The sequence below is a fragment of the Meles meles genome, chromosome 6, assembly GCF_922984935.1.
Source record: "Meles meles chromosome 6, mMelMel3.1 paternal haplotype, whole genome shotgun sequence".
Classification (NCBI taxonomy): domain Eukaryota; kingdom Metazoa; phylum Chordata; class Mammalia; order Carnivora; family Mustelidae; genus Meles; species Meles meles.
Genome location: NC_060071.1, coordinates 66,765,183 through 66,792,509, shown reverse-complemented (window position 1 = coordinate 66,792,509; position 27,327 = coordinate 66,765,183). Strand labels below are relative to the sequence as shown.

Below are 27,327 nucleotides of genomic sequence, written 5' to 3'. Positions count from 1 at the left end.
AGAGAAGGGGAGAGGTATCCTAATGCAGGACTTTGGGAAACATTCACATGGGCCCAAGATCCTTGGCAGAAGGGCTCTTTGTTGGAAGTAATCTGTCATGCTAAGGTCTTTTCCAGTTCCAAGATGCTGTGTCTCTGACTCCTTCATAGGCAACCCCGTGAAAACCCTTTCCACAATCTGAAGGTACTCTTGGTGTCAGACCAACAGCAGAACTTCCTGGAGCTCTGGTCTGAGATCCTCATGACTGGGGGGGCAGCCTCCGTGAAGCAGCACCATTCAAGTGCCCATAACAAAGGTGCGTCCCTGCAGAGTGTGTGTGGTGGTACTGCTCTAAGGAGGGCCTTAGACCCGCGGGTGCTCGGCCTTGTGGTCTGACTGGCTGACCTTATCCATGTTTCTGAGAGAAGAAAGGTACCACCCTCAAGAGGTGAGCCACTCGGAGTTAGGCCCTGGGTTGTTGACGATTCTGCTGCTGTCCAGTGGTTTACTGATAAACATGCCTATAAGGTTAGCATCTAATGATGGTGACTTTTCACTTTTGGCTGTGATCAGTAACACTGACACGAAAAGCTTGAATTTGGGCGCAGTGCTACGCACTGGCTAGGAAGCACGTCTTTTTCCGCGGAAGGCTAAATCCAGTCTCCTCTCTTCCCTCACCTTCCCCTGCTTCCTGCAGATATTGCGTTAGGGGTATTTGACGTGGTGGTGACAGATCCCTCATGCCCGGCCTCGGTGCTGAAGTGTGCGGAAGCCTTGCAGCTGCCTGTGGTGTCGCAGGAGTGGGTGATCCAGTGCCTCATTGTTGGGGAGAGAATTGGATTCAAGCAGCATCCAAAATACAAACACGATTACGTCTCTCACTAAGGATACTTCGTCTCATTGATTTTATTCCCTGATGTTGTGGAGATTGTGTTTTAACCAGGTTTTAAATGTGTCTTGTGTGTAACTGGATTCTTTGCATGGATCTTGTATATAGTTTTATTTGCTGGACTTTTATGATAAAATAAATGTTGAATCTCTTTGGTTGTAGTAACTGGGATTTCTTCATCCATTTCTTTGAACTTAATTGCAGAACAAAAAGCAAGACAAACCTAGTACCTTCTGCGATTTTCAATAGACTTGTTCATAGGAGGAGGACAGCTAGCCAAGGTAAATAAGTGAAATTTTAAAAATTTTCTGTGGCATCTTTGTCAAAAGGTTATCCTGGGCTAAAATTTGACTTCCAAAAACCTGATTTTACAGTATGCTCAAATCAATAGATGGAGCAAAGTTAAAGTTAAATAGAGTTGGGCACCTTCTGTTAATTAAAAAAAATCATCTTAGAGCTGAGCTGACAGCTGACCTGTGGGTACTGTACTCTGAGAACTAAAAAGGAAAATGCACCAATTGCTGTGAAAGGGCAGTGACTATAAGCCTGATGTGGTGACTTTCTGCAAGGATAAACACGAGAAACACAGGGACAACACTTGGAAATGTTAGCAGCTCTGGCCAGAGGTCCGATTTTGTAACTGTTATTGCTGTCATGGTTCCTAGAAGCTATTCCTTCCCTACCCCTAGCAGCATCCCTGTTGATGTCCTGTCATTCTCTGAAGCAGGAGTTAAAAAGTTTTCCCTGCCAGTTAGTAAATATTTTAGGCCTTCTAGGCCATTTGACGTGTCACAAAACCTTTGCCATGACAGCATGAAAGCAATCACAGACAATAGGTAAATGAGTGTGGCTGGGTTCCAGTAAAATTTCATTTATAAAAACAGGTAGTGGGCCAGAGTTTGCTAACTTCTCCACAGATAGCAGTGGAAAGGGTTACCTTCAGCACACAAGTGTAGGAAATAGGATATAGTATGTGGTAGAAAAGGACCAGAATCACAGGCTACAGACTGAGGCCGGAATGCTGCATTCTTTGTCATTATAGAGGGAGTTGTTCAAAAAACATTTATTTTTGTTCACACCAATATGAACATTAATAATTACAGTAATGGTTGGGCCAGATTAGGGGAACCTTAACTCTTGTGGTTTTTCCAAGAGGGGATAATAAGACTCGCAGTTTTCAATAGTTGGAACCTAAAAATTTGACCTCAGGCTTTTTCTTAAGGACTCCTTTTCTTTGTTAAAATAGGAATAATGAAACATGTCATCAGTAGCTAGAATTGCCCTTTTTCCAGTCTGAAATAATTGGAAGTTATTACTTACTGCTGTCTCTCGCAGCTTGAACAGTACCTAGGCGCATAGTAGGTGCTCAACAAATGGACATGTCGGACAGACGTTCTCCATGCAATGGATCTTGCAAGGTCAGCAGAGGGAGAGCTGGCACCACATGTCCTCCATGGTGGGTGAGTTAAGAACTCCCTTAAGATGGGGTAGACTGTTCGACACGGGAAGGATTTGTACCCATGAATGTTCAATAGTAGTAGCTTCTAGGAGGAAAGGTAGGGCCCTCAGTAGATGGCAGGCATTTGTAGAGTGGCTGGAGAGTGGGATGTTTTGAATCTTCTGTCACGGATGTGGGAACGCAGTGAGAGACTGCTGGTTTGTGAACCAATTATTTTCACATCCCGAAACTATAAAAGAAAAAAAGAACCTCATCAAATATGCTTTCCCAAGATTTTCTTCAAAGAAAGAGTAATCAGGGCGCCTGGGTGGCTCAGTGGGTTAAGCCGCTGCCTTCGGCTCAGGTCATGATCCCAGGGTGCTGGGATCGAGTCCCGCATCAGGCTCTCTGCTCAGCAGGGAACCTGCTTCCCTCTCTCTCTCTGTCTGCCTCTCTGCCTACTTGTGATCTCTCTCTCTGTCAAATAAATAAATAAAATCTTTAAAAAAAAAAAAAAAAAAAAGAAAGAGTAATCAGGGCAGCCTGTAATCTACCTAATGTCATCTAAAACAGTGTTTCTTGGACTCTTCTGCTTAAAATCACTTAGGAAAAGTCTGCTTGAGGACATTGAGAGAGAAAAAGAACAATAAAGTGCTTTTTAAAAATAGGAGAGACCTCTGAGAAAAGCCAACCACCACTCAGTCTTGGTGGTGGTTCCACTGAATGTTGGATTAAAAAGCTAAGAACTTGAAGGGGCGATCACCTTTCCCATGCATGGAAGCTGGGGGCTAGAAGCCAGGGAGGCAGGGTGCCTGGCGCTGCAGAGCTGGTTAATGTCAGAACTGGGAACCAGCCACAGCCACTCTACTTCCCAGTTCGTTCTTCCTGCCCAGCTGAGAACTAAAAACCCATCTCAGCATCAGGAGTTTTAGTATTTCACGATGATGGTGGCTTTTACTAGAAGTTAAGCTTCATTAATATAAATAAAGATGATCAGACACAGCCCTTTATCTCAGCCTTAGTTTCCTTGTTTATAAAATGAGGCCATTTGAAAAAAAAAAAAAAAATGAGGCCATTTGGACGAGATGGTGGCTAACATCTCTTAGCTCTGGAATTATAAATTGTTCAAAAGTCAGAGTCCACAAACTTCCCCAAGGCTTGTTCGTACCTGCCCAGAGTGCCACCGGCCTGGGTGTAATATTTGTTATAATCTAGTCGTAAGAGTAGTTGAGCCAAATCTGAGTTGATCTGATGGTTCCGAACACTGGAGAGAATCTTGAATAGCAGTGAAGACTGGCGGCTGAAGCCCTGCAAGGGAGAAGGACCCGGGCTGTCACTCCTCTCAGACTCACCAACCGTCCGTGTGGAGTGAGGTGGGAGCGGGGGAGCTCCTTGAAAAACTCTTCCTCAAAATTCTACAGCACCAGCTGGCCTTCCCACAGCCTCGCTTCTCTTAGCTCCTAAAAGGTCTTCTTAGGACGGAGTCCACAGATAGCATGACTTTCTGTGAAAGTACACTCCCGTGCTCAGTAGGAAGTTAGCATCCGCTTTCAAATTAATATATTCTGTTGTATACTGGGGCTAGGGAGAGCCGGCGGCTTTTGTTAGATAATTAAAATCCCAGTGAAGCAGAGTTCATTCAAGGAAGTAAGGAGGTTGGATAGGAGAATGTGAGAACAAAGCCAGTGCATGTTTGTGGGCTGAAGAAACTAGTCACAGCGGAACTATTTTTGAACGCTGAGATGATGGCACATAATTAGCTGCTTCAGAATGAACTGATACCAACATTTTAATCTTTGTATCTTGTTATTTCTGTGTGTATGTATGTATTGGGGGAAATGCTTTACTGACTCAGAGGAAAAGGTGGTGATTCCCCCACTGACAAAATATCCTCCGCCCTCTGGACAGGGCTGCATACGGCCAACAGCCAGGCAGACTCACCTTCACCAGGATGCCCAGCTGGGCAGCCCCACGTTCATCCAGCGGGCCCAGGTTCTGACTGACCAGCGAGCAAAAGCCATGACAGAGATCTAGGATTTCGTTCAGGCAGTGAAACACCTACCCAGGAAACAGTTGGTGTTAGGACACGAAGGAAGATACATGTATGATATTAAAGATATGGGAAAACCGTCTAAGAGCTACCTAATTCCCACTCTTTGACCTCAGGAGAGACAATGTCACGTGTCAGTCCTGCTGGCCCCTCAAAATGCAACAAGTGGAAACCAAACTCTTCCCTTCCTGCAAAGATGCTATCATTCTCTTAGTCACCCCTGCACAAACCTTCCACTGCAGTCACGTCACGCTAGTCCTCATTTCTTGGGCCCACCCAGTGTGCTTCTGCCCTGAGCTTTGCTTTCACTGTTCGTCCTTACACCCAGGATCCTCTCCTTGAAGCCACTTCACGTTCTACCTTCTCAGTGGAACACTCCTTTCCCCCTGTAGCCTTTAGTGACCCCTGCTTCTATTACCTGTACTGTTCTCTTGGCCCCTGTTCAGGCCCCCTGTGTTGTTACTGATCTATGTATGTATGTATGTATGTATGTTCTGTTTCTCCAACTAGATTGTGAGCTCCTTAAGGGCAGAGCCATGACTTATACCTCTTTGTATCCCCAGTGCCTTGCACACAGTAAGCACTCAATAAATATTTAATGGTGACCACCGGCTCTCATCGTCTCCTTTTCCCAAGGATGCACTCCTGCCATTTGAGGACAGTCTGCCTGTCACAACGGCTTTTGGTGTTGTCAGTTCACAGAAAGAGCCCTTGGGAGTGGCATCTATGAAACCTACTCTCCCTTAGTGCAGCAAAAAAAAGCTTCAAATAGGAACAAAAGACAAGTCTGCAGTGTTTGTGGTGTGGCAGAACTGAGAAGAGCTGGCGGACATCAGAGATGAAGTGTAATCTATGTAACCCATATAAGCAGAGAAACTATGAGGGGTCATTTCAGCCTTCCGGCTTTCTATTCTGGAATTGGCATGCATGTTGAGCTTTAAAAAATAACACCGGGCCCTGGGTTTCACTCCAGAGATTCTAATTTAAGTGTTCAGGGTCCCAGATTTTGTAAAGCTTCCAGGTGATTCCCATGTGTAGCCAAGGTTGAGGATAATGACCCTGAAGGAGATGTACATACACACACACACGGGCAGGGAGACACTACTCCTCTTGGCTGTGAAAACAACTTGGAACTGGTGAATCCTGGCCCAAAAGATTGCTAAGAAAGTAAGTACTATGTGCTTTCGTTAGTCTTTCTGTGATGTCAGGTTTTTTAAATTAAATTCTTTCAGCACATACTCTATCTTCTGTAGCTGCTCACCACATCCCCAGGATACACTATTTCAGAAATTCAAAGACATTTAAGTTCCCTTTTAACATTCCCTTTTAGTTTTGCTTTAAGTTGTTAAAAAGGTCTGAAAGTGGAGATTCAGCAATTGCTTAATGATAGTTACGTATCCTGGCAACTCAGGATCTAAGGGGACAGTCAGGCGAGAAGCAGTCTGAGGAAACCAACAGGCCTACTTACAGGTTTCAACAAGATAAAGGACTGAGCCAGTAGATTGCTAAGGAAGTGGTCATGAGCCAATCGGATGCTTTCAAAGTCACGGGTGGAGTTGATCTGATGCAGAAGCTGTGAGAACTGAGACTCCAGCACGTCCACCTGATGGGCAGGGACACAGGTACTTTCAGGACCCGGCAAATTCTAAGCACTCGAGGACATTAAGATGCCTCACAGTATGAAAGAGAAAGTCTCCCTCTTATTCAAGCCACTTTAAAGCTGACCAAAGACCCCCTTGTGTTGCTTAGCTTTCTACAAAGTTACCTGTCTAATGCCTAAGAAGCTCCAAAGTTCTGGCAGGTCCCCCCGCCTCATGCCACATCCCCTCCACCAACTCTAAACATGAGGGTCAGATCAACAAGAATTAAACAAGAATTAAATACTGCACTGCGGACAAGAACCCTATACTCAGTCTCCTTCCCTTTATTCCCACTTTCCTCTAAAATGCCACCAAGAAACCCCTGCCCAGTGATAAAATCTGTCTTTTCTCAACATGTCAACCACTGCAGGGTTGCAGTCCCTTTTGAGTCAACCCCGCCCACCTCCCAGACTTTGGTCGCCCTTCCTCTAGTCAGCCCTGGGCCCGGACCTGGAGATAGTACTGAAGATTATCCACCAAGAAGGCCATGTGGTTTCTCAGGCGCCACTTGACAGCATCTGTCTGGTTGGACTTGAGGTGCTTGCGCTGCATCTGGAGGGCCCAGCAGTGCTGCAGCTCGGCCTGCACCCGGCGCACACTCAGTAAGTACTTGAAGACGACGTTGTACCTGCGACAGAAATGTCAGGCTCTTCAGGAATAAAACTTCACTGCCCACCTTACCTGCATGACAGACCCTAGGACTCTGGGCCTGCCACCTGTTCCCTGAAAGACAGGGAGGCAAGGAGAATGGTCAGAGCTGTGCCTGAATGGACTGTGGCTCGCTGAGATGGTGGACTATTACATAGCTGTCAGAATGAACGTGCTTCAGCTGCACAGCCCAAGAGGACTCCTAGCAGTAGGATTCTGAATAAAAAGTAAATCTCAGAGTACATAGAGCCTTTTATACTTTTATTCAATAAAGCTTAAAACAAGCGGGTAGGGAAAAAAAACATACCTTGAGGGAATATATATTGATGTTATAGAACTAAATATTAAAAGGACAGAAAACGGGACTGTGGGAGAGGGGTGACCTTGGGCTGGGGGAGCCAAGGGAGGGAGACTAAGAAAGACCGTTACTGTTGGTTTTCCAGTTTCTGTGCTGGGAAGTGCTTTTACAGCGTATGTGAAAGGAAGGCAGGAGGGTCTTGTGTGGCCCAATAATAATAATGTGTTAGGAGGCAAGGATTTCAGTTAATTTAATTTTCTGTCCCAAAGAAGAGAGAATGCAATTAAGGGCTCCCTAGCTCCTGCCTCACAGCAAGCTCAGGGCCTAGATGCCTCATGCTGAGCCCCACGCTGAGAACACACATGGGAAGAACAGCTGATTCCTGGTGAAACTGGATATATTTACTTGTTCGTAGGCAGACTTGCAGAAACCAATATGATTTGGTTTTTAAAATCATCTATTTCTAATGGAACAACCTAGTAAAAATAGTACACTTTGTTTGGATTCGGATTTGAACAAACCGAAACATAACAAGACATTTTTGGATAACTGGGAAAGTTTCAATCTGTACCAGATAACAGATAAGGACTTATTGTTAATTTTACTGGCTGTGATAACTGCACTGTAGCTACACTGACAACACGCCAGCTCTGCACCGCACAGTGCCGGAGCGAAACGACACGCCTGGGCTTTGCTGTGTGAGGCTCCCGCTAAAACAAGAGACGAACAAGTGATGCTGACAGCTGCCGCGGCTGGATCATGTATACATGGGGCCGTTATGGTCCATGCTTTTGTTTATATTTGGAAATTCGCATGATAAAAAGCTTTTAAAACTACATCAGAGATTGATTTTTTCAAGGGTGTTCAGAGCATATCAAGTGACGATGTACGTGTTTGCCTGTGGGACACTGGGAGCTGTGAAGGCTCCAGGACAAGGAGCAGCTTCCTTCGTTGGGCTGTGGGCCCTGAACCTGCCCCAGCAAACTCCCAGGACCAGCCTTGTCTTCTCCAGATCATGCCGAGACTCTCATACCCTAAGCTTCTCTACTCAGAAAGATAGAGAGGACTGGGAACAGGAGCAGAGGGTGGAAGAGAGGTCCTTTTGTTCATCATTTCCCTTTATCTCCATTCCTCCAACCTGAGCACAAAAGCTGCTGTCCTCCAGCCACAGCCCGGGCCAGGACAGGATTTGAGAGATTTGTTAAAGTTTGGGGATGGATTCCACAGGTGACCACTAGCCAAGCCTGCTTCTCCAGCCTCCCTTCCCCTAGAGCTCTGCTTTCCTGCCTCAGGGACATGAAGTCCTGATGGAACTGAGCAACAGCACCTGGCAGGCTCTCAGGATAAAGAACAAAGCTGATCCCAGAGCCTCTTACCACACTGGTCCCACTCCCGTAGTCCATCCCAGCTTAGCCATTCCCACTGCCTCTCCCTGGGGGTAAGAAGGCGAGCTCCTCTGCAGAGGCTCAAGTCCACAGCAAACATCTGGGCTTGGAAAGTCTTCCCAAGTAGATCAACAAAAAATTACACAAGTTTTAGGGAGGAAACTTGCTAGTCTGATGGAATTGGCAAGGGCCAGATTCTTCATGAGGTGCTCAAGACTGCATCTTCCAGAGGCCACAGACAGGCAGTGTGCAAACTGCTGATTGTGCGACTTAAAACATGACAACGGGCACCTGGCGGGCTCCGTCGGTGGAGCCTGTGACTCCTGATCTTGGGACTGTAATTTCAAGCCCCACACTGGGTACAGAGATTGCTTAAAAACATAAATTCTTAACAACACACACACACACCACCACCACACTGGTGGTTTGAGGGTTTGACACTTTCATTCATCCCAGCACCCAGCACTCAGCAGCCCCCATGGCCTCGTGTCCTTGGCTTCACTTAAGCTTTTCTGTCCAGGCCCTGAAGGCAACTGCATTTGCCGCCTCTGACTTACAGACTGTATGACCACGAGCCGCGTGGTTATCTTGTGCCCAACAATTCTATTCCTGTTTATTTCTACCCTTGCAAGTCAGGTCATACTGACCTAGGAGAAATTCAGAAATACTCACTTTTCCAGAACAGCAGGGGTGAAGAGAATGTGTAGTGGCCACTGCACTTTGTAGGAGAGACCGAGGGCTGCCCAGCCAGATGCAGGGGCTTCCCGGGGAGACGTTTCCCGAGAAGGCCCTTCTCTTGCCTGAGCAGCATCTGTTAAGAAAAGACAATGTTGCTCATCCAGAACTAGGCTTCGACAAGGTGAGTCACGTTCATGAGGGAGGGCTCATCACTTGAGCCTATAGTGTCAGAAGCATACAGGCGACAAAAAGGGGACTTGCATTAGAAGGCAAGGGAAGTCTAAGGGACTTGCATTAGAAGGCAAGTGAGATTCTCTTAGGAGGTCTCTCAGATTCTTTTTTCAGCCTTAAAAGTCTGGTGGCTGGAAATAAACAGAGACCATTCCAGCAGCAGGGCAAAAAAACCATGGTCTGGGCATCCTGCCTTGCCTCTCTGGACTTCCCTTTCCTCCCATACAAAGTAGGGCCCCAGACAACGTGCTTCTAAGGTCCAAAATGAAATGGTTTCTGTGGAGGTGGGTGGAAGCACGGATGGGAGAACAGATGCTGAACCCATAGGAGCAGAAAGATGCAAGAGAGAATGGCAAACCTTTATGCTCCTTTCCGTGATATTCGATTGTCAAGTGCAACAGCGGGAGAAGGTTGTCATCATCCAGCAGAACCTTGTGTGCGGACTGCTGGAAGGCCACGTTCACATCTGCAACGGGGAACACAGTGGCGGACAAGAACACTAGGCTACGTAACAGACCAGATGCCGCTGGCTTTCCACTTCTCCAGCCCACCTGACACTAATGGTGGGACGCGTGGAGACGGGCTGCTTTTACCTGCCTCGCACGCGTTCCCCCTTCTCTTGCTGATAACAGCATCCAGTTTTCCCTAGAGAATCACCCCTCCCAGTATTAGCCATGTGGTTCAGTGGGGTTGACAATACCTGATGCTAGGGGTAGGCATGCTCAATGGAATGTAAAAGTCTAACTTGTTACACTCTTTTGTTTAGGGATATGAACATGACTCCAGCCAGGCCAATCCAGAGGCTCTACTCAGAGTAGAGCTTTTCTTTTCTTTTTTTTTTTATTAGATAAACTGGGATTTAGTGGGATGTGAGCTTGGTTGCAGGCCATCTTGCTACCAGATGGAGCAGGCCTGTCTGAGAAAAAAACGCAGAGGTAAAAGATGGAATGGCACCAAGTCCCAAAGGCATCATGTGAGCCCCCAAATCAGACTTTGCCTAAAACTTTCATCCTCTGGCCTTTTGGGCTATCAGAATCAATACATTTTTCTTCCCCTTTGCATGAGTTTGAATTGGGTTTTCTGATATCTGCAATGAAAAAAGTCTTGTGTGAATACAGTGGTCATCCATTATTTACAGAGTCAGAAAAAAGGAAACCCTAGTCTCCCCCCGCCATTTTCTTCTTTTTAAATTTTTATTTATTTATTTTTATTCTGATCCTTTCCCAACTCTCCTCACATAGTCTGAATGGGAATGGTCGTCGTTCCCATTAGTCAAGGGTGAACACTTCACTGTATCTTAATGTCTGACATCTTTGGTGCAGGGGTATGCTTATGATCTGGACAGGGCTAATCAAAACCCCTTCCTGGAATCTTCTAATTTGCTAACAGAGACGCTGGATTTGGCTCCTCCAGTAGACATTGTGAGGTACTTGCTCAAAACTATTGCTGGCCATGTTTCCAAATTGGAGTGGAAGGCCATTAGAGAGCATGGAAGAGGCACACACAAGATATGGTAAGAAAGAAAATTGTAGCAATATTCGAGTCCCTAGTTTCTGTTGTTCTAAAGCCCAGCTATACTATCCCCCCGGAGTTACAGATAAAATAGCAGATTAATTCCCCCTTTCTACATAGGTTGGTTCAGGTTAGGTTTCCATCATTTTTGCAAACCAAAGAACTTGAATACAACAAGGGGCAGTAAGTAGCGCTATGTCTGTCCTGTAGGGATGTAGGACGACACTATGATAACATAATACCTGATTTATACCCACTCTTCCAGGAAGGATCAAGAGGCTACTCCCAGTGACTTCAGTGCGCAGCCCACCAAAGGGCCTTCCATCTTTGGAAACCCTGCTCTCTAACTCACCAGGCTGCTCTTACGTGGAACAGACTGAGCGGTGTAGCAGCAGTCAAGAAACACCCTACAACATCAGTCAACCGGTAATTCTCAGCCCCAGAGGACAATTACCATGTTCAGTTACTGCAGTGGGTGGTGTTTTTAACATGTGTTGAGCTGTGTCAATGAAGGCCTGAAACAGTTCTCCACGTCCCAGAAGATAAAAGTCTTTAATGATCTGCAGAAAGAATGTCAGTTTACAGTTCAGTGATCTAGAAAGGCAGGAGCTGCTCACCGTCGTAATTACACATGAAGTTGCTAATGTCATCAGTGTGAGCCCAGCCTACAAAAGGATACAGGCTTTTGGCATTTCACAGGGGCACACTTCCCAACTTGTCAAGGCAGGACGACTGGTGTGTCTTTAGTGTCATTTATTCAATGGCAACACAAGTCTGTTCTGCCAGAAGAAAGTAAACACCCAAACCTTTGTGCTACAGTACATGTGTAATATTAGGGAGAATTTGCCCTCTTGGGTGAGGACATGTGAGGCCACTCTGGAAGTCTGGGTACAGGCAACCAATGCTCTCAGAGAGAGCCTACAGAATTAAGTCGCTGCCCACCAGCATCATTTTAAGAATTAAATACTCCCACCAGAGCCGATTTATTTTTTCTTTTTTTAACAGTGGGGGAGGGAATTTTTTTTTAAGATTTATTTATTTGACAGACAGAGATCACAAGTAGGCAGAGAGGCAGGCAGAGAGAGAGGAGGAAGCAGGCTCCCAGCCAAGCAGAGAGCCCGATGCGGGGCTCGATCCCAGGACGCTGGGATCATGACCTGAGCTGAAGGCAGAGGCTCTAACCAGCTGAGCCACCCAGGCGCCCCTCATTTTAAGAATTAAAAGACAAGGGGCGCCTGGGTGGCTCAATGGGTTAAAGCCTCTGCTTTGGCTCAGGTCAAGATCCCAGGGTCCTGGGATCGAGCCCCACATCGAGCCCCACATGAAGCCCCACATCAGGCTCTTTGCTCAGTGGGGAGCCTGCTTCCTCTCTCTCTCTGCCTGCCTCTCTGCCTTGTGATCTCTGTCTGTCAAATAAATAAATTTTTTAAAAAAGAATTAAAAGACAGCTATTACCTTCAGCTGACCCAGTAAATCTGACTCTTCTACCATGAGCTTCCAGAGATGCTGTGAAAAGAACAAAACAGGAACAAAATTTCATTCCAATGAAAACTTCTATAGAGAATGGTTTTGTGGGGCACCTGGGTGGCTTAGTCATTAAGCGTCTGACTAGAGAATAGTCACTGTCCACCAGCATCATTTTAAGAATTAAAAGAAGGGGGCGCCGGGTGGCTCAGTGGGTTAAAGCCTCTGCCTTTGGCTCAGGTCATGATCCCAGGGTCCTGGGATCAAGCCCCATGTCAGGCTCTCAGCTCAGCAGGGAGCCTGATTCTCCCTCTTGTTCTGCCCCTCCCAAACCCCACCCGCCCCTGCTCTCTCACTCTCAAACAAATAAAATCTTAACAAAAGCTTCTGCACAGCAAAAGAAATAATCAACAAAATGAAAGACAACCTCCAGAATGGGAGAAAATATATGCAAACCACATATTTGATAAGGAATATCTGAAAGATATAAAGAAGTCCTACAACTCAACAACAACCACCAGAAAACACGAAGAATCCAATTAAAAAATGGACAGAAGAACTAAACAGTTTTTTTTCCCCAAAGAAGACATACAAATGGCCAACAGGTACATGACAAGATGCTCAATATCATTAGCCAACAGGGAAATGTGAGTCAAAACCAAAGAGCTATCATTTCACACCTATTAGAATGGTTATCATCACGAAGAGGTAACAAGTTGTTGGCGAGGATGTGGAGCAAAAGGAACCCTCGTGTACTGTTGGTGGGAATGTAAGTTGGTTCAGTCACCATGGAAAACAGTACGGAGGTCCCTGAAAAATTAGAAATTGAACTGCTACATGATTCTGAATTCCACTTCTCGGTGTGTACACAAAGGAAATGAAACAGGATTATCAAAGAGATACGTGCACTCCCACATTTACTGCAGCGTTATTCACAACTGCCAAGATACGGAGACAGACAACGAAGTGTCCATGATGGGTGAACAGATAAAGAAGATGTGATATATAATGAAATATATATGTTTCAGTTCTGAAAAAGGAAATTCTGCCACTTGCGACAACATGGATGGACCTTGAGCGTATTATACTGAGATACGTCAGAGAAAGAAACACTGAATGATATCGTTTATATGTATAGTCCAAAAAAGCCAAACTCATAAAAGCAGAGTAAAATGGTGGTTACCAGGAGCTGCAGGGTAGAGGGATAGGAGAGAGGTTGTTTAAGGTTACCAACCTTCAACTAGTAGGTAATTGAGTTCTGGAGATATAAGTTGTGGTATAGTGAACATGGACAACAATGCTGTATTATTATCTGATTTGCTAGGAGACTAGATCTTAATTATTCCCACCACAAAAAAGAGATGATAGTTATGGAATAGAGCAGAGGTGCTAACTATCCCTATGATGACAATCTTCTTAGAATATATAAATGTGGGGCGCCTGGGTGGCTGAGTGGGTTAAAGCCTCTGCCTTTAGCTCAAGTCCTGATCCCAGGGTCCTGGGATCGAGTCCCGCATCAGGCTCTCTGCTCGGCAGGGAGCCTGCTCCCCCACCCCCCGCCTGCCTCTCTGCCTATTTGTGATCTGTCTGTCAAATAAATAAAATCTTAAAAAAAAAAAAAGAATATATGGGCGCCTGGGTGGCTCAGTGGGTTAAGCCTCTGCCTTCAGCTCAGGTCATGATCTCAGGGTTCTGGGATTGAGTCCCGCATCGGGCTCTCTGCTTAGTGGTGAGCCTGCTTCCTCCTCTCTCTCTGCCTGTCTCTCTACCTACTTGTGATCTCTCTCTCTCTCTGTCAATAAATAAATAAAATCTTAAAAAAAAAAGAATATATAAATGTGTCAGATCAATATGCTGTATGCCTTAAATTTACACAATGTTATATATCAAATACAGTTTGATTAAAAAATAAAAGCACATGTATTAATGATGATAAATAAAAAATAAAAACACATGTAATAAAGATCTTCAGGAAAAGATCAATAAAGATCCTCAATAAAATAAAGTCTAAAAAAATTGTATGCTCAGGATACGTTGAGAAGACTGTTATTTCAGGGAATGGATGTGCTTGTTCTCCCATGATGCATTCAGAGACGTGTTTATAAACAGCTGTGATAACGGTATTTATAAAAGTGCTACCTAATTGCTATGACATGAGTGTTTAAGTACAGGGATGTGTTTACCATTCAGCAATGCATTTAGAGAAATGTTTAAAATAATTATATTTATGATGGTTATAGAAACATTCTGTACAAGCTTTAAAAAAGGAATAAATGATTGATACATGCAACAGGGATTAATCTCAAAATAATCATAAGCAAAAACATCCTGACCCACCTCCTCCGCCAAAAGAGCACATATTGTTTGGCTCCATTTATATGAATTCTAGAAAATGCAAACTAATCTCTAGTGACAGAAAGCCCTGGTTGGTTGGGGCCAGGGAGGTAAAAAGAGTTGCAAAGAAAGGATGGAAGAAGATATGAGGTAAATAATGACCTGGAAAAGAGGTGGGTAATGATTCTTAACAAATAAAATAGAATTTAAGTTTAAAAAATAGATATGTGTGTATGTGAGTGTGTATATATGTATGTACATATATATATTAGTATACAGAAATAAGTATATAAAGAAGACATTATATATACATAAAAGGAAAACAATAAATATATATTCATTACAAATATGCACATACCTAACATACAGCTTGGAAATGAGATATTAGAACAGGCACAGAACTCTAGACTCACAGAATATACATTCTCTGGGCACAGGTAGAACTAAAAACAAAATGGGCCCTGCATTAATCCATAAAGGAAGCCTCAATCAACTCCAAAGGACCGATCTACAGACTGTGTTCTCCAACTATACTGCCATAAAAATTAAAGCTTAATAAATTCCTGGGGTTAAAAAGAAAATCAGAAAGAAAATAAATTATTTAGAACAGGATGATAATATACATATACCCCACGCCAAAAACTTGTGGGACAAGGTCAAGGCAATAAAGTTTTACATATATTTCCTAGGAAGCAAGGGTTACAAATAGAAAAGTCAAGTTTTCAACCCAGGAAACTGGCAAAGAGTAACAGAAAACTCAAAGAAATAAGAAGGAAGAAAAACAGGGCACCTGGGTGGCTCAGATCCTGATCCCAGCATCCTGGGATGGAGTCCCTCATTGGGCTCCCCGCTCAGTGGGAAGCCTGCTTCTCTCCCACTCCCCCTGCTGTGTTCCTTCTCTCGCTGTCTGTCTCAGTGTCAAATAAATAAAATCTTAAAAAAAAGGGGAAGAAAAATAATAAAGGCAGATATCAATGAGATAAAGAAAAAAGAATAAAAACACAAGCTGGCTCTTTGAAAAGATTAGTTAAGACTGAACAGTAAAAGATTAAAATAAAATACAAAATAAAACAAATAGCTACAGATGGATATTCTAAAAAATTAAATCTAGACAAAATGGGCCTTCCTAGAAAAGTAGAAAATACCAAAATTGGTATAAGAAATAACAGTCTTGAACAGATTAATATAGGTTTAAAATATGTTGACTTGGTAAAGATTTTCTTTTCTTTTTTTTAAAGATTTATTTATTTTTTGCGGGGGGCATGAGCGGGCAGAGGGGCAGAGGGAAAGGGAGAGAAATCCTCAAGTAAACGCCTCCATGAGTGCGGAGTCCCATGTGGGGCTCGATCCCTGGACCCTGAGATCACCACCTAAACCAAAATCAAGAGCTGGACGCTTAACTGACTGGGCCTCCCAGGCACTCCGAAGATTTCCCCTTCTAGCTTAGATAATTTTTCAGATAAGTTCAATCAAACTTCCAGTAACAACTCCAGTCTTATACAAATTATTCTAGAAAAAAAGAAAAGTGAGAGATACCTAGCTCATTTATAAGGCTTATACACTATTCTGCAGCCACATGGGAATAAAACAGGAATCATCTAATTTCTGTAAATGTAGATGCAAAAGTTCCAAGTATTGTATTGCCTAACCAAATCCAACAGTGTTTAAAAAAAATAAAACCTCATGTTTTCAAGTACGGTTTATCTCAGGAAGATTCAACATCTGAAAATCTAACCAGGAATTTACCCTATGAATAGATTAAAGGAGAAAAAGAACCCAGAGCAAGAAATTGCACCATCATTGATAAAGAAAAAGCAGGTGACAAAATTCAACATCTATTTATGATAAAAATACATAACAAACTAGAAACAAGGTTAACTTTTTTAACCTGATAAACTTATGTGCCGAAAGCCTCCAGCAAACATTAAAGTAATAGAAAAACTGTTGATGCATGATCTCTAAGGGCCAGCAAAGCAAAAATGCCCACTATTGCCTCCACTGGTTAACACAGTTTATACCAACTTATCACTCCAGCTGTTTAATATAGTATTAGAGATCCAAGACTGTAAGAAAAAGAAAAGCAGAAGTCTGAAAGTTGTAAAACTCATTATTTGAAAATGATATGATCATTACTTAGAAAAATCAATAGAAACAACAAACTGTTAGAACTAAAAAAAAAGACTTCAAGTTGTCACACAGAAGATTAACCCACAAAAATGCTGCCACTTCTCTACATAAAACAGTAAGCAACTAAAAAAAATAAAAATAACCAACATAAATATCTAGGAATTAAGTTTCAAAATCTTTTCATTTAAGTACTAAAAAATATACAGAGGGGCGCCTGGGTGGCTCAGGGGGTTAAAGCCTCTGCCTTCAGCTCAGGTCATGATCCCAGAGTCCTGGGATCGAGCCCCGCATCAGGCTCTCTGCTTAGCGGGGAGCCTGCTTCCTCCTCTCTCTCTCTCTCTGCCTGCCTCTCTGCCTACTTGTAATCTCTATCTGTCAAATAAATAAATCTTTAAAAATATATATATATATACAGAAAGTACACAAATAATAAGTTTACAGCTTGGAGAATTTTCACAAATTGAACACACTTGTATAACCAGCATCCTGAAAGCCCTCCTCCTGCCCTTTCCACTGATCAAGGTCAAATTCTATTCTGACATCTAACATCAGATTAGTTCTGCCTTTGAACTTTTTTTTTTTTTTTTTTTTTTTGAGAGAGAGATAGACAGTGGGGTTGGGAAGGGGCTGAAGGAGAGGGAGAATCTTAAGCAGACTCCATACCCAGCTCAGAGTCCAAGTCAGGACTTGGATCTCACAACCCTGAGATCACGACCTGAGCTGAAATCAAAGAGGTAAACACTTAACTGACTGAGCCACTCGGTGGCCCTGCATTTGAACTTTTATATTAAACTTTACATTAACTGTTTTTGAACTTTATATAAATAAACTCAGAGTATGTATACTTAAAAAAAAGAAAACCAAGGGGTGCCTAGGTGGCTCAATGGATTAAAGCCTCTGCCTTCAGCTCTGGTCATGATCCCAGTGTCCTGGGATCGAGCCCCGCATCGGGCTCTGCTCCGCAGGGAGCCTGCTTCCTCCTCTCTCTGCCTACCTTTCTGCCTATTTGTGATCTCTATCTAAGAAAACCAAAAGGGGATGAGTATGATATATATTTGTAAGACACTCCCCCTTTTCCTTCTGAAAAGGAAACCATTTTCATTACTAAGTGTTACTTTAAGAGAATAGCTCTGAAAAAGGCCTATTAGCTACAATTATAAAAAACTTCAAAGAGTCTGAACTTCCACTCTTCATCTATCATTTTTAAACTGGAAATGTAATTTCTACCAATATCCACATTTCAGTATTTCACAAGAAAAAAAATTTTTTTTAAATCTCATATTATTCATTTAATATGATTTTTACTTTCCTCCATGAATTAACTCCAAAGTTATCACAAGAATAACGAAAGAACAGAAATAGATTTAATAAAATAAGTTGCAAGGACCGCAACACACCAGCCCCTTAGACAAGAGCTGCCTTGGCTATAGATGGAGGGGTAGGATCTTGAATTTACGAAAGGACAAAAGCATGTATTCTAAAAAGAGTTTAAACAATTATTTGCCTATAAAGAATCAAATGAAGTGATACCTAAAGGTCACCTTATGATCTAATATTCTGTCAATATCACAGCTACCTCCCATGTCTAGAATTTTTGAAGCGGGACTAGAAAAGGAAATCATATTAATGGTAGATTACTGTGCTTCCAACGTGAGGATGTGCTGCTAAGCTTCTCAGTTCTGGATACTGCAGTGCGCTGGGTATGCTCCACCATCACCTACAGCGGTTTGTTGGCTGGTTGTCCAGTTGGACGGTGTAAATACACGTAGCTACTCCCTCCCTCCCAATGTAGATCTACCAGTCAGCAGCTCTGGAGGTCAGGGCCGAAGATGAAAACCACTAATACAAGGTGCCTCGGTGGCTGAATCGGTTAAGCAACCCCCTTTGGCTCAGGTCATGATCCTGGAGCCCCACGATGGAGTCCTGCATCGGGCTCCCTGCTGGGCAGGGAGTCTGCTTCTCCCTCTGACACTCCCCCTTCTCATGCTCTCTCTCATTCTCTCTTTCTCTCTCTCAAATAAATCAATCTTTTAAGAAAAAAAAGAAAGAAAACCAGTAATATAGTGAACAAAACAGCTGACTAAACTAAAAATCCCATTTCATATTATCATACACCTGTGAGCCAAATTTTATTTTAGGCCACAGAACAGATGCACAAAAATTACTGGTCGCAATCTAAGTCAGTGAATAAAGCAGAATTCACTTAAGAATACTGAACTAGGGCACCTGGGTGGCTCAGTGGATTAAAGCCTCTGCCTTCAGCTCAGATCATGATCCCAGGGTTCTGGGATTGAGTCCCGCATCGGGCTCTCTGCTTGGCAGGGAACCTGCTTCCTCATCTCTCTCTGCCTGCCTCTCTGCCTACTGGTAATCTCTGTCTGTCAAATAAATAAATAAAATCTTAAAAAAAAAAAAAAAGAATACTGAACTAGGGGGCACCTGGGTGGCTCAGTCGGTTAAGCCTCCAACTCCTGAATTTCACTCAGGTCATGATCTCAAGTGTCCAGGACTGAGCCCTGCATCTGGCTCTCTGCTCAGAGGGGAGTCTGCTTGTTTCCCTCTCCCTCTGCCTGTCTTCCGGCTTATGCTTGCTCTCTCCCTAATAAATTTATCTTTAAAAAAAAAAAAAAGATTTATTTGAGACAGAGAGAGAAAGTGCATGAGCAGGGGGAACAGTAGGTAGAGGCAGAAGCCGACTCCTTGCTGAGCAGGGAGCCTGACTCCCGGCTCAATCCCAGGACCCTTGGATCATGATCTGAGCAGAAGTCAGACGCTTAAGGCAGACACTTAACTGACTGAGCCACCCAGGGGGCCCCTAAACAAATTAATCTTAAAAAAAAAAAAAAAAGGAAGAAAGAAAGAAAGAAAAACACTGAACCAGGAGTTACAAGACCTGCTTCTGACTTCACCTTTGTTACTATGCAACACTAGCCAAGTTAGCTTTCTATTTTATTCATTTGTAAAAATGGAAAAATAAAACTTATTCTATGTTCCTAATAGTTATTATACCCATTAATGAAAAAGTAATAAAGCCATCTAAAATATAAGCAAGGCACTAAATTCAGTCAGAATCCATTGATTCCTAGCCATTATCACCAACTACACTGACAGATTCAAAATGCTGACTGTCTGAATTTGAAAGTGAGACCTTCCTTTATTCAAGTAAATAGCTAACTAGAATCCTGTCAGGTGTGAAGACTAAAGCAGTTCTGCGTTTATTATGAAAAACTTGCCCTGCAACTCTCACAATTCCCTCCAAGCTAAGCTCTAACCACATCTAGAAGCAATAGAAGTCAAGTGCTCAATTTCTGGGGGCCTAGTCTGTCTTCCTGCTAAGAAAGTCTACTAGGACATACAAACCTCGGCCACGGTACTACGAACACGGTCCACCACCTGCTCGAAATCCACGAGGCTGAAGAGTGGCTGCTGTTTGAGCCGATGGAGCTCCGCAGCGAAAGTGTCCTCCTGGTTCTTCAAAATGGATCCTACAAAGCAGGCAGGCACTATCAAAGAAAGGCAGAGAATAGCAGGACGGGCAAGGACTTCTGGTCCCCCTGGTGCATCTCCTTCTGGTTTCTCACGTAAGTGCATCCTGGCTGTGCTGCAATCTCAGTGCAGAAACCTTATCAGCCACTCCTTTGGAGGGGCCACGTGCTATTAAAAAGGACCTTTGAAGACAGGGCCCACTGGGCAAGGAAGTTCTTACCTTTCCTTGTCAGGTTTACATTTTGATTCTCAAACATCTGGACAGATTCTCCAACAAACAGGATTTTTTCAGCAACCCTCACTGGAATGTAGGATGGCAAAATCTCCACTCGTAAGGAAAACTGTTTTAGGGACGGAGCCAGCATGTTCTCTTCCTCTATCAGGCGCTAGGCAAGGAAATAATCCACATCAGACATGCTGTATGAAGTAAGAACTGGAAGGCAAGAAAACATTAACTCTCCCAACCCATGATTTCTATTTTTTTCTAGAGGTATGGGCTTGAATTTTTTTAAAATTATTATATAGAGAGAGGGTGTGCTCAAGTGGGGGAGGGGCAGAGGTGACAGAGAATCTCAAGCAGACTCCGTGTTGAGCACAGAGCTGCACATGGGGCTTGATCTCAGACCTGAGCCGAATCAGGAGTTGGATGCAAACCAACACAGTCACCCAGGCACCCCAAAGCAGGGACTTACTTTTTTTTTTTTAAACAATTTTATTTATTTGATAGAGACACAGTGAGAGAGGGAACACAAACAGGGGGAGTGGGAGAGAGAGAAGCAGGGTTCCCACTGATAAGGGAGCCCCATGTGGGGGCTCGATCCCAGGACCCTGAGATCATGACCTGAGCAGAAGGCAGATGCTTAGTGACTGAGCCAGGTGCCCCCAGAAGCAGGGATTTAAATCTGAAGTTGCACAATGCCTGAACTACCAATGTCAGAGAGATGAACATACTTCCATTTTCAGACAGTTGGTTAGCACGGTGGAAATAACAGTCTTTTTGGTTTTTTTGTTTTGTTTTTTGTTTTTGTTTTTCAACATTAGGATTTTAGTCCTCACTCTTTACTATGTAAGAATTTGTGTAGCAGATTGGGAACTCAGTTTCTTTACCTGTAGCATGGAATCATTAGTCTTTATTTTTCCAGGTCTATAGGTCTATGACTTCATTATCTCGCCATTTATGCGGGCTTTGCCCAGCTCTTCACTAGTACGTAGCCAGAGTCATTAAGCCAAGTGGTTCTCAAAGTGTGGCTCCCAGACAAGCAGCATGAGTCTCACTTGGAAGCTTGTTAGAAATGAAAATTCTCAAGCCCCTCCCCAGATCCAGGACAACCTGGGAGATGAGGCCCAGCCATCCCTCTGTGTTTTAACAAGCTCTCCAGCTGATTCTGACACACGTGGAAGTTTGAGAACAACTGAATTGGTCCATGAAGCCCCAGATGCCCCCCCCCCACTTGTTTTGGATTTGACCCTTATTCTCCAGCTCCAACCAGGAACTTTGGGCTCCACAATCCTGCCGTAGAGCTCTGCTGTTCACCCTTCCTGTTCTGCGCTTTAATGCAGGTGGTGCTCAGGGCATTTCCCTATCGATCTCCTAACTCTTCTTGAACGATCCTATCTTTTCCCGTCACTGAACTGATCATTGTAACAGGTTTTTTTTGTTTTTGTTTTAAAATATTTTATCTGCTTGATAGAGAGAGTGAGAGAGGGAACACAAGGCAGGGGGTGGGGTGGAGAGGGAAAGTAGGCTTCCCGATGAGAGGGAACCCAATGTGGGGCTTGATCCCAGGACACGGGGATCATGACCTGAGCCAAAGGCAGATGCTTAATGACTGAGCCACACAGGCGCCCCATAACAGGTGTTTTAAATCTTTTTACATCATCACAGGACTCTCTGCCATATATAAAAGCTATGGACCTTTCAGACAAATATACAAACATACATTAAACAGAACCTCCTGAAGCCACCCATGGGCCCCAGGTTAAAAACTGCTAGGTGCTGATGACTCCTTAAACTTGATCTTCAAGCTAGACTGTTCTCATGAGCTACAAGCTCAGCCCACTGGACACTCCCTGCCAAGTACCTCAAACTCAACATGTCCAAAAGCAAATCTTTTTTTTTTTTTTTTTAAAGTAGGCTCCAAACCCAGCATGAAGCCCAATGTGAGGCTTGAACTCATGACTCTGAGATCAAGACCCCAGCTGACAGCAAGAATCAGATGCTTAAGGGATGAGCCACTCAGGTGCCCCTCAACATTAAATCCATTAGATGGACCCAAAATTAGATCCATCTTTCTCCCAATACCTGCCATACACATTCCGTATCATGTCTACTCACCTAGCTGCTGAAGGCAGAAACTGGGTAACATTCTTGATCCTTCCCTCTGCACTCCTATCCAATCACTAAGGCCTACCTATTCCATGTCCTAAATCTCCCTCAGGCCACTCTATTCTCCTGCATATTTACTGTCACCACCCTTGGTTTAGGCCACCATTATTTTTCACCTAAGTGTCCCCAACATTCTCTTAACTGGACCTACCTGTGGATAGCCTTGATATTTTAAAAAACAGTTTCCCCACACACTATCCAGAGTCATCTATCATAAAGTCTGATTGTGCTAACCTCTTGCCTCAAATTCTTCCCTGGCTCAGTTCTTTTGAGGTTCAAGTCCAAATTCCTTCCCATAGTTTACAAGGGCTTTCATGATCTTATCTCAATAGTTTCATCGACTGCGACTTCCCCGACCCCCTCCACTGTCGTTGCACTTTGTATTTCAGCCTTTACTTGACCATTTCAATTGAATTACTACTGGCTCCTCAAGTAAACCGTCTTTCATGGTCTCTGTACTTTGTACACATCCATCCTCCTGCCTGGAACATTTCTGGACCTCTCCTCCCAAACTCTTTGCAATTTAGATATACATTCCACTGCAAAGCTTCTCTAGCTATCCTAAGCCCAAGTTCTGAGAACACCCATAATTGCACTTTCCAGAGCACTCAGTGCACTGTAATGTCAGTGTTGACTTTTCTATGATCTCCACTAAACAGTAAGCTCTTTAAGGATAGAGTCTGCTACATTTTATTCATTTACTTCAGTTCAACACCCAGTAACTCTCCTAGAACAGTGCCTGGCACATACGTAACAGGCATTTGAGAATATGTTGTAGCAGGACAAATAAATAAATAAACGTATCAATGGGTGAATAAAGACAATGCAGAGCTTTGAGGACTCAAATTGAAATTCCAAGCTGCATTTAAAAGTTATAGGGTAGGGGGCTCCTGGGTGGCTCAATTGTTAAGCATCTGCCTTTGGATCAGATCATGATCCTGGGGTCCTGGCATCAGGCCCCATGTCGGGCTCCCTGCTCAGCTGGGAGCCTGCTTCTCCATCTCCCTCTGCCTCTCCCCCTGCTTGTGCTCTGTCAAATAAATAAAATCTTAAAAAAAAAAAAAAGTTATAGGGTAGCTACATGGCTACCTTAAGAGACAAGACTTATTAACCTCAGAAATGCACATACTGGGTAAAGGGGAAACGAAGGAATCTCACAAATATATTTTCTATTTTGTAGTCTCACATTAAGTTAGGTGTTAAGAATGCAACTAATATAAAACCAAGTGCAAGTGTTTATATCTGCAGAATTTGTGAAAGGTGCTTCAACTACTACGAGCTGGGAACAGCAGGGGGACAGAGGATTGGGGGTTTGGAAATCACTGAAAGGTCAACTAGCTGTAGACTTTGCTGGCTCCTGGCAGGAGTATATTAGGCTTTCTGCTATGCTCTCACCAAGTCCTGGAGTTCTCGCAACTGTTTTCCTGTAAGTCCCCCAATGCCCAGATCCTCCTCATCCTCTTCTGGCTGGGCACTGACATTACCAGAAGAGGGACCTTGTTTGATAAAGAACTCTTCGTGCTGGTCCAGGAGGAGTCCATGTAGCATCCAGGCTGAGAGCTGCTTATACATGACCCCATGACACACGGCCAGGATCCTGAGTGGAGAGAAAAGCAGGAGCCTTAGAAGTCCCCTTAACAAACATTAAACCCCACATCAGCACAGAGGCCATGCTCTAAACTGTGACAGGATAAACAGAGGGCCGAAGGTCTGATGACTCAGAAGGAAAATAACCAATTAAGCTAAAAATAATTGTGCTATTTTAACTTAAATGTTTGTGGATGAACTAGTGATTAAATTTCCCAAATTTGTAGGCTATATACTGAAGTCTAAATGTTCGGTAAATGTTCTACTAGTTTTTTAGAAGAGACACATTTTCTTTCCTCATTTTGTGTAAAGTGAGTTTCAAAACTGAGGGTTCTTGTTAAAATTAAATGTGCTTACAGGAGTCTTTTTGGCTGACACAATATTAAATTTGTTTTTGTTGGAATCACACAGAGAGAGTAGATTCACTCTGTGAGAAGCAGGTCCACCTGAAGAAGGATAATCCAACAAAACGCAGAAAGGTTGAAGAAAGTGATATTCTCATGGTTTCAAAGGACCGCTTCCCAGATAACATGAATTACAAAGGAAAATGTACCTTTAAAACGGAGAGATCTGACAGAAAACACTAAACCAAGTGATCAAGCTTTTACAACACCAAAAATGGAACACACTTACTTTCTGTGCCTTCTGATGTGATGCAACAAGAAATAATGTGGCCTATGGTATGTAGTATTCCTGCCAAGTATCAGGAAATAATCAGAAAAATCCGGATCGTGTAACAGTTTACAAGACAACCAGTCAAGACTTTTAAAATGGCAATTGTCACCAAAGATTAAAAAGGCAAGGAAAGGCACTGTTCCAAATTAAAGGGGACTAAAACAAGGTGACTGCCAAATGCCATGTAAGAACACGTACTGCGTCTGGGAGTACAAAGAAGAACAATGGGAAAGGACTTCTGGTGGACAGATGGAGACATTCAGATTTATTCTGGATAATACACTGTTAATGTTAACTTTTTTGGGTGTAATATGGTAACAAGGTTATCGTAAGAGAACTGAGATTAGATAAGCCTTTTTTCTAAAGAGATACAAAGCTGAAGTATTTGATAGGCCTTTCAAATGATTCCATAAAAAAAAGTGTTATGTGTGTGTTTGTATATTTATATATACTTACATGCATATATTTCATACTCCACATAGAGGGGAAAAAGAAAAATGGGGTCAAATGTTAACAATTAGTGAAGCTAAAGGATATACAGGTGTTTATTATACTGTTCTTTCAACTTTTTATAGACATGGAAATTTTCAAAATAATTTGGGGGAGAAAAGAAACTATGAGCTTGAGTCTCTATTTATAGTAAGCTAACTGGATGGAATCCCTCTTTAAAAAAATCAAATGGGAGGCCATTTACATTGTGCACATTTGAGTATTTGGTCTATAAAATTTGGTCCCTGCAAATATATAACATGCACTTATCACATGATCTATGCAAGATTTTATATTCCATGCATAAAACTATATATATTTACATAGAAAGAAATATACAGCAGAAGTTAAATTGTTTATCTCAAAGATCAGAAAATATTTCTTCTCTTTGTATGTATCTTCTATAATCAAAACGCAGTTCTTTTATTAGAAAAAAAAAAGCCCTGTGATAGAGAATTAAACAGAATTAAGCATGTTCTGGAACATTTCCTTTGGTGGATTCTAACAATAATATAGTATTTTTAATTTTAATTTTATTTTATAGACTATCAAGTGAATATACCTCTATTTTGCTTTCTTCCGGCTACTGGTAATTTTCTAATTTCCTGATAGAACAGACACCATTACAACAAATGTTTCTACATATGGTTATTTTCTTCTTTCGAATAACTTAGGATAAAATTCTTAAGAGTGGCATTATGGGATAATAGAGTATAAACATTTTTAAGTCCCTTGATATGAAATACCAGCTACTCAAAATACACATGATTAGATACAGCTACTTTATCCTGCACATGTAATGGAAATTCTCCAAGGATAATGATAAGGATAAAAAGCTTTGCTTTAAGGTTATCTAGGCAATTATCCTAGCTTTGATACTCAACACTTCATAACACTCTTTATGCAGTTTCCGAGCCATCATACCTGGGGGCTTTTCTATCCTGCTCTACACAAAAAACCTCACGGATCTTTTCTATCCTGGTCATAACTTTCCCCAGGAGAAAACCTGAGATGACCTGAAAATAAAACAAGTACAAAGTCAAGTCGCTTGATCACCCGCCCCCGGCCCCAATTCCCAGTTAAGCCATGACTTACTTTTCTAGCGCACTGCGAACAGGAGGCAAACCTCCACAGCTGTGTTTGTATACCGTTTCCAGGATCTGACAACCATGAATCTGCGCAAAATACAGCCTTGTCAAACTTAATTCCATTTTAATAGTTCATGTAGCACAAACTCATATTCTATATTCAATCCAGATGGTACAATCCAGCAGATAATGGGCTAAAGATCTACGTATAGTTCTGATTCTGACTCCAATGTATTTGGGCGGGGGGGGGGGGTTTCCCGTACAACACCAAGCAATTCTTGAACAGCAGCTGGGTGTCCTACAGGTCAACTAGATTCTGACACTACCTACCCAGAATATTATCAGATTCTACAAGTTAGGGGGTCAGTCCCACAAGGCTGTCCTCTGCCTCTGACACCAGTCTCAAGCCCAGGACTGACCGGCTGATAAATCACAACTTCCCATGAGCCTCTCCTTGGATTCCATTAATTTGCTAGTGCAGCTCACAGAACTCAGAAGACCCCTTTACTTAAAAAAAAAAAAAAAAGACAGAATCAAGAGTCAACTGAAGAGATGCACAGTGTGAGGTCCCAAACAAAGGAGTTTCTGTCCCTGTGGAGTGTGGACCCAGCAGTGCAGCACAAAGTGTTCTGGTTCATCAACCCACAAGTTCTCTGAAAGCAGACCTTCCGGGTTTTTACGGAGGCTTCATTACAGAGGCACAGGTGATTAAATCACTAGCTACTGGCAACTGAACTCAATCTCTAGCCCCGCCCTCCTCCCCAGAGGTCAGGGATACGCAGCCTCAATCCTCCAATCAAATGGTTGGTTCTCCTGGCAACCAGCCCACCCTTAGATACGTACGCTTTCCAAAAGTCACCGCATGAACATAGACTCAGGTGTGGTTGATCGGGGTTTGTTATGACTATCAAGACACCTTTATCATTCTTGTCATTTAGGAAAT

General features: G+C 43.0%; 2 protein-coding genes across 8 annotated transcripts in view; one reads left to right on the top strand and one right to left on the bottom strand.

Annotated features, from left to right (window-relative positions):
- The window catches only part of TP53BP1 (tumor protein p53 binding protein 1), a 75,119-nt gene extending 74,098 nt beyond the window's left edge, over positions 1-1,021 (top strand). For all 4 annotated transcript variants that reach the window (XM_046007685.1, XM_046007684.1, XM_046007686.1 and 1 more), the window contains 2 exons: positions 150-295; positions 677-1,021. In XM_046007685.1, the coding sequence (XP_045863641.1) occupies positions 150-295; positions 677-864 (334 nt within the window). In that variant the 3' untranslated portion in view covers positions 865-1,021. The remainder of the gene's footprint in view (positions 1-149; positions 296-676) is intronic.
- An 894-nt stretch (positions 1,022-1,915) lies between these two features.
- The window catches only part of TUBGCP4 (tubulin gamma complex associated protein 4), a 38,866-nt gene continuing 13,454 nt past the window's right edge, over positions 1,916-27,327 (bottom strand). For all 4 annotated transcript variants that reach the window (XM_046007689.1, XM_046007690.1, XM_046007691.1 and 1 more), the window contains 13 exons: positions 26,392-26,471; positions 23,941-24,142; positions 20,380-20,545; positions 20,034-20,158; positions 12,204-12,254; positions 11,203-11,308; positions 9,595-9,702; positions 9,000-9,138; positions 6,447-6,624; positions 5,825-5,959; positions 4,248-4,364; positions 3,475-3,614; positions 1,916-2,556 (listed from right to left, as the gene is read on the bottom strand). In XM_046007689.1, coding sequence (XP_045863645.1) covers positions 2,544-2,556; positions 3,475-3,614; positions 4,248-4,364; positions 5,825-5,959; positions 6,447-6,624; positions 9,000-9,138; positions 9,595-9,702; positions 11,203-11,308; positions 12,204-12,254; positions 20,034-20,158; positions 20,380-20,545; positions 23,941-24,142; positions 26,392-26,471 — 1,560 coding nt within the window. In that variant the 3' untranslated portion in view covers positions 1,916-2,543. The remainder of the gene's footprint in view (positions 2,557-3,474; positions 3,615-4,247; positions 4,365-5,824; positions 5,960-6,446; positions 6,625-8,999; positions 9,139-9,594; positions 9,703-11,202; positions 11,309-12,203; positions 12,255-20,033; positions 20,159-20,379; positions 20,546-23,940; positions 24,143-26,391; positions 26,472-27,327) is intronic.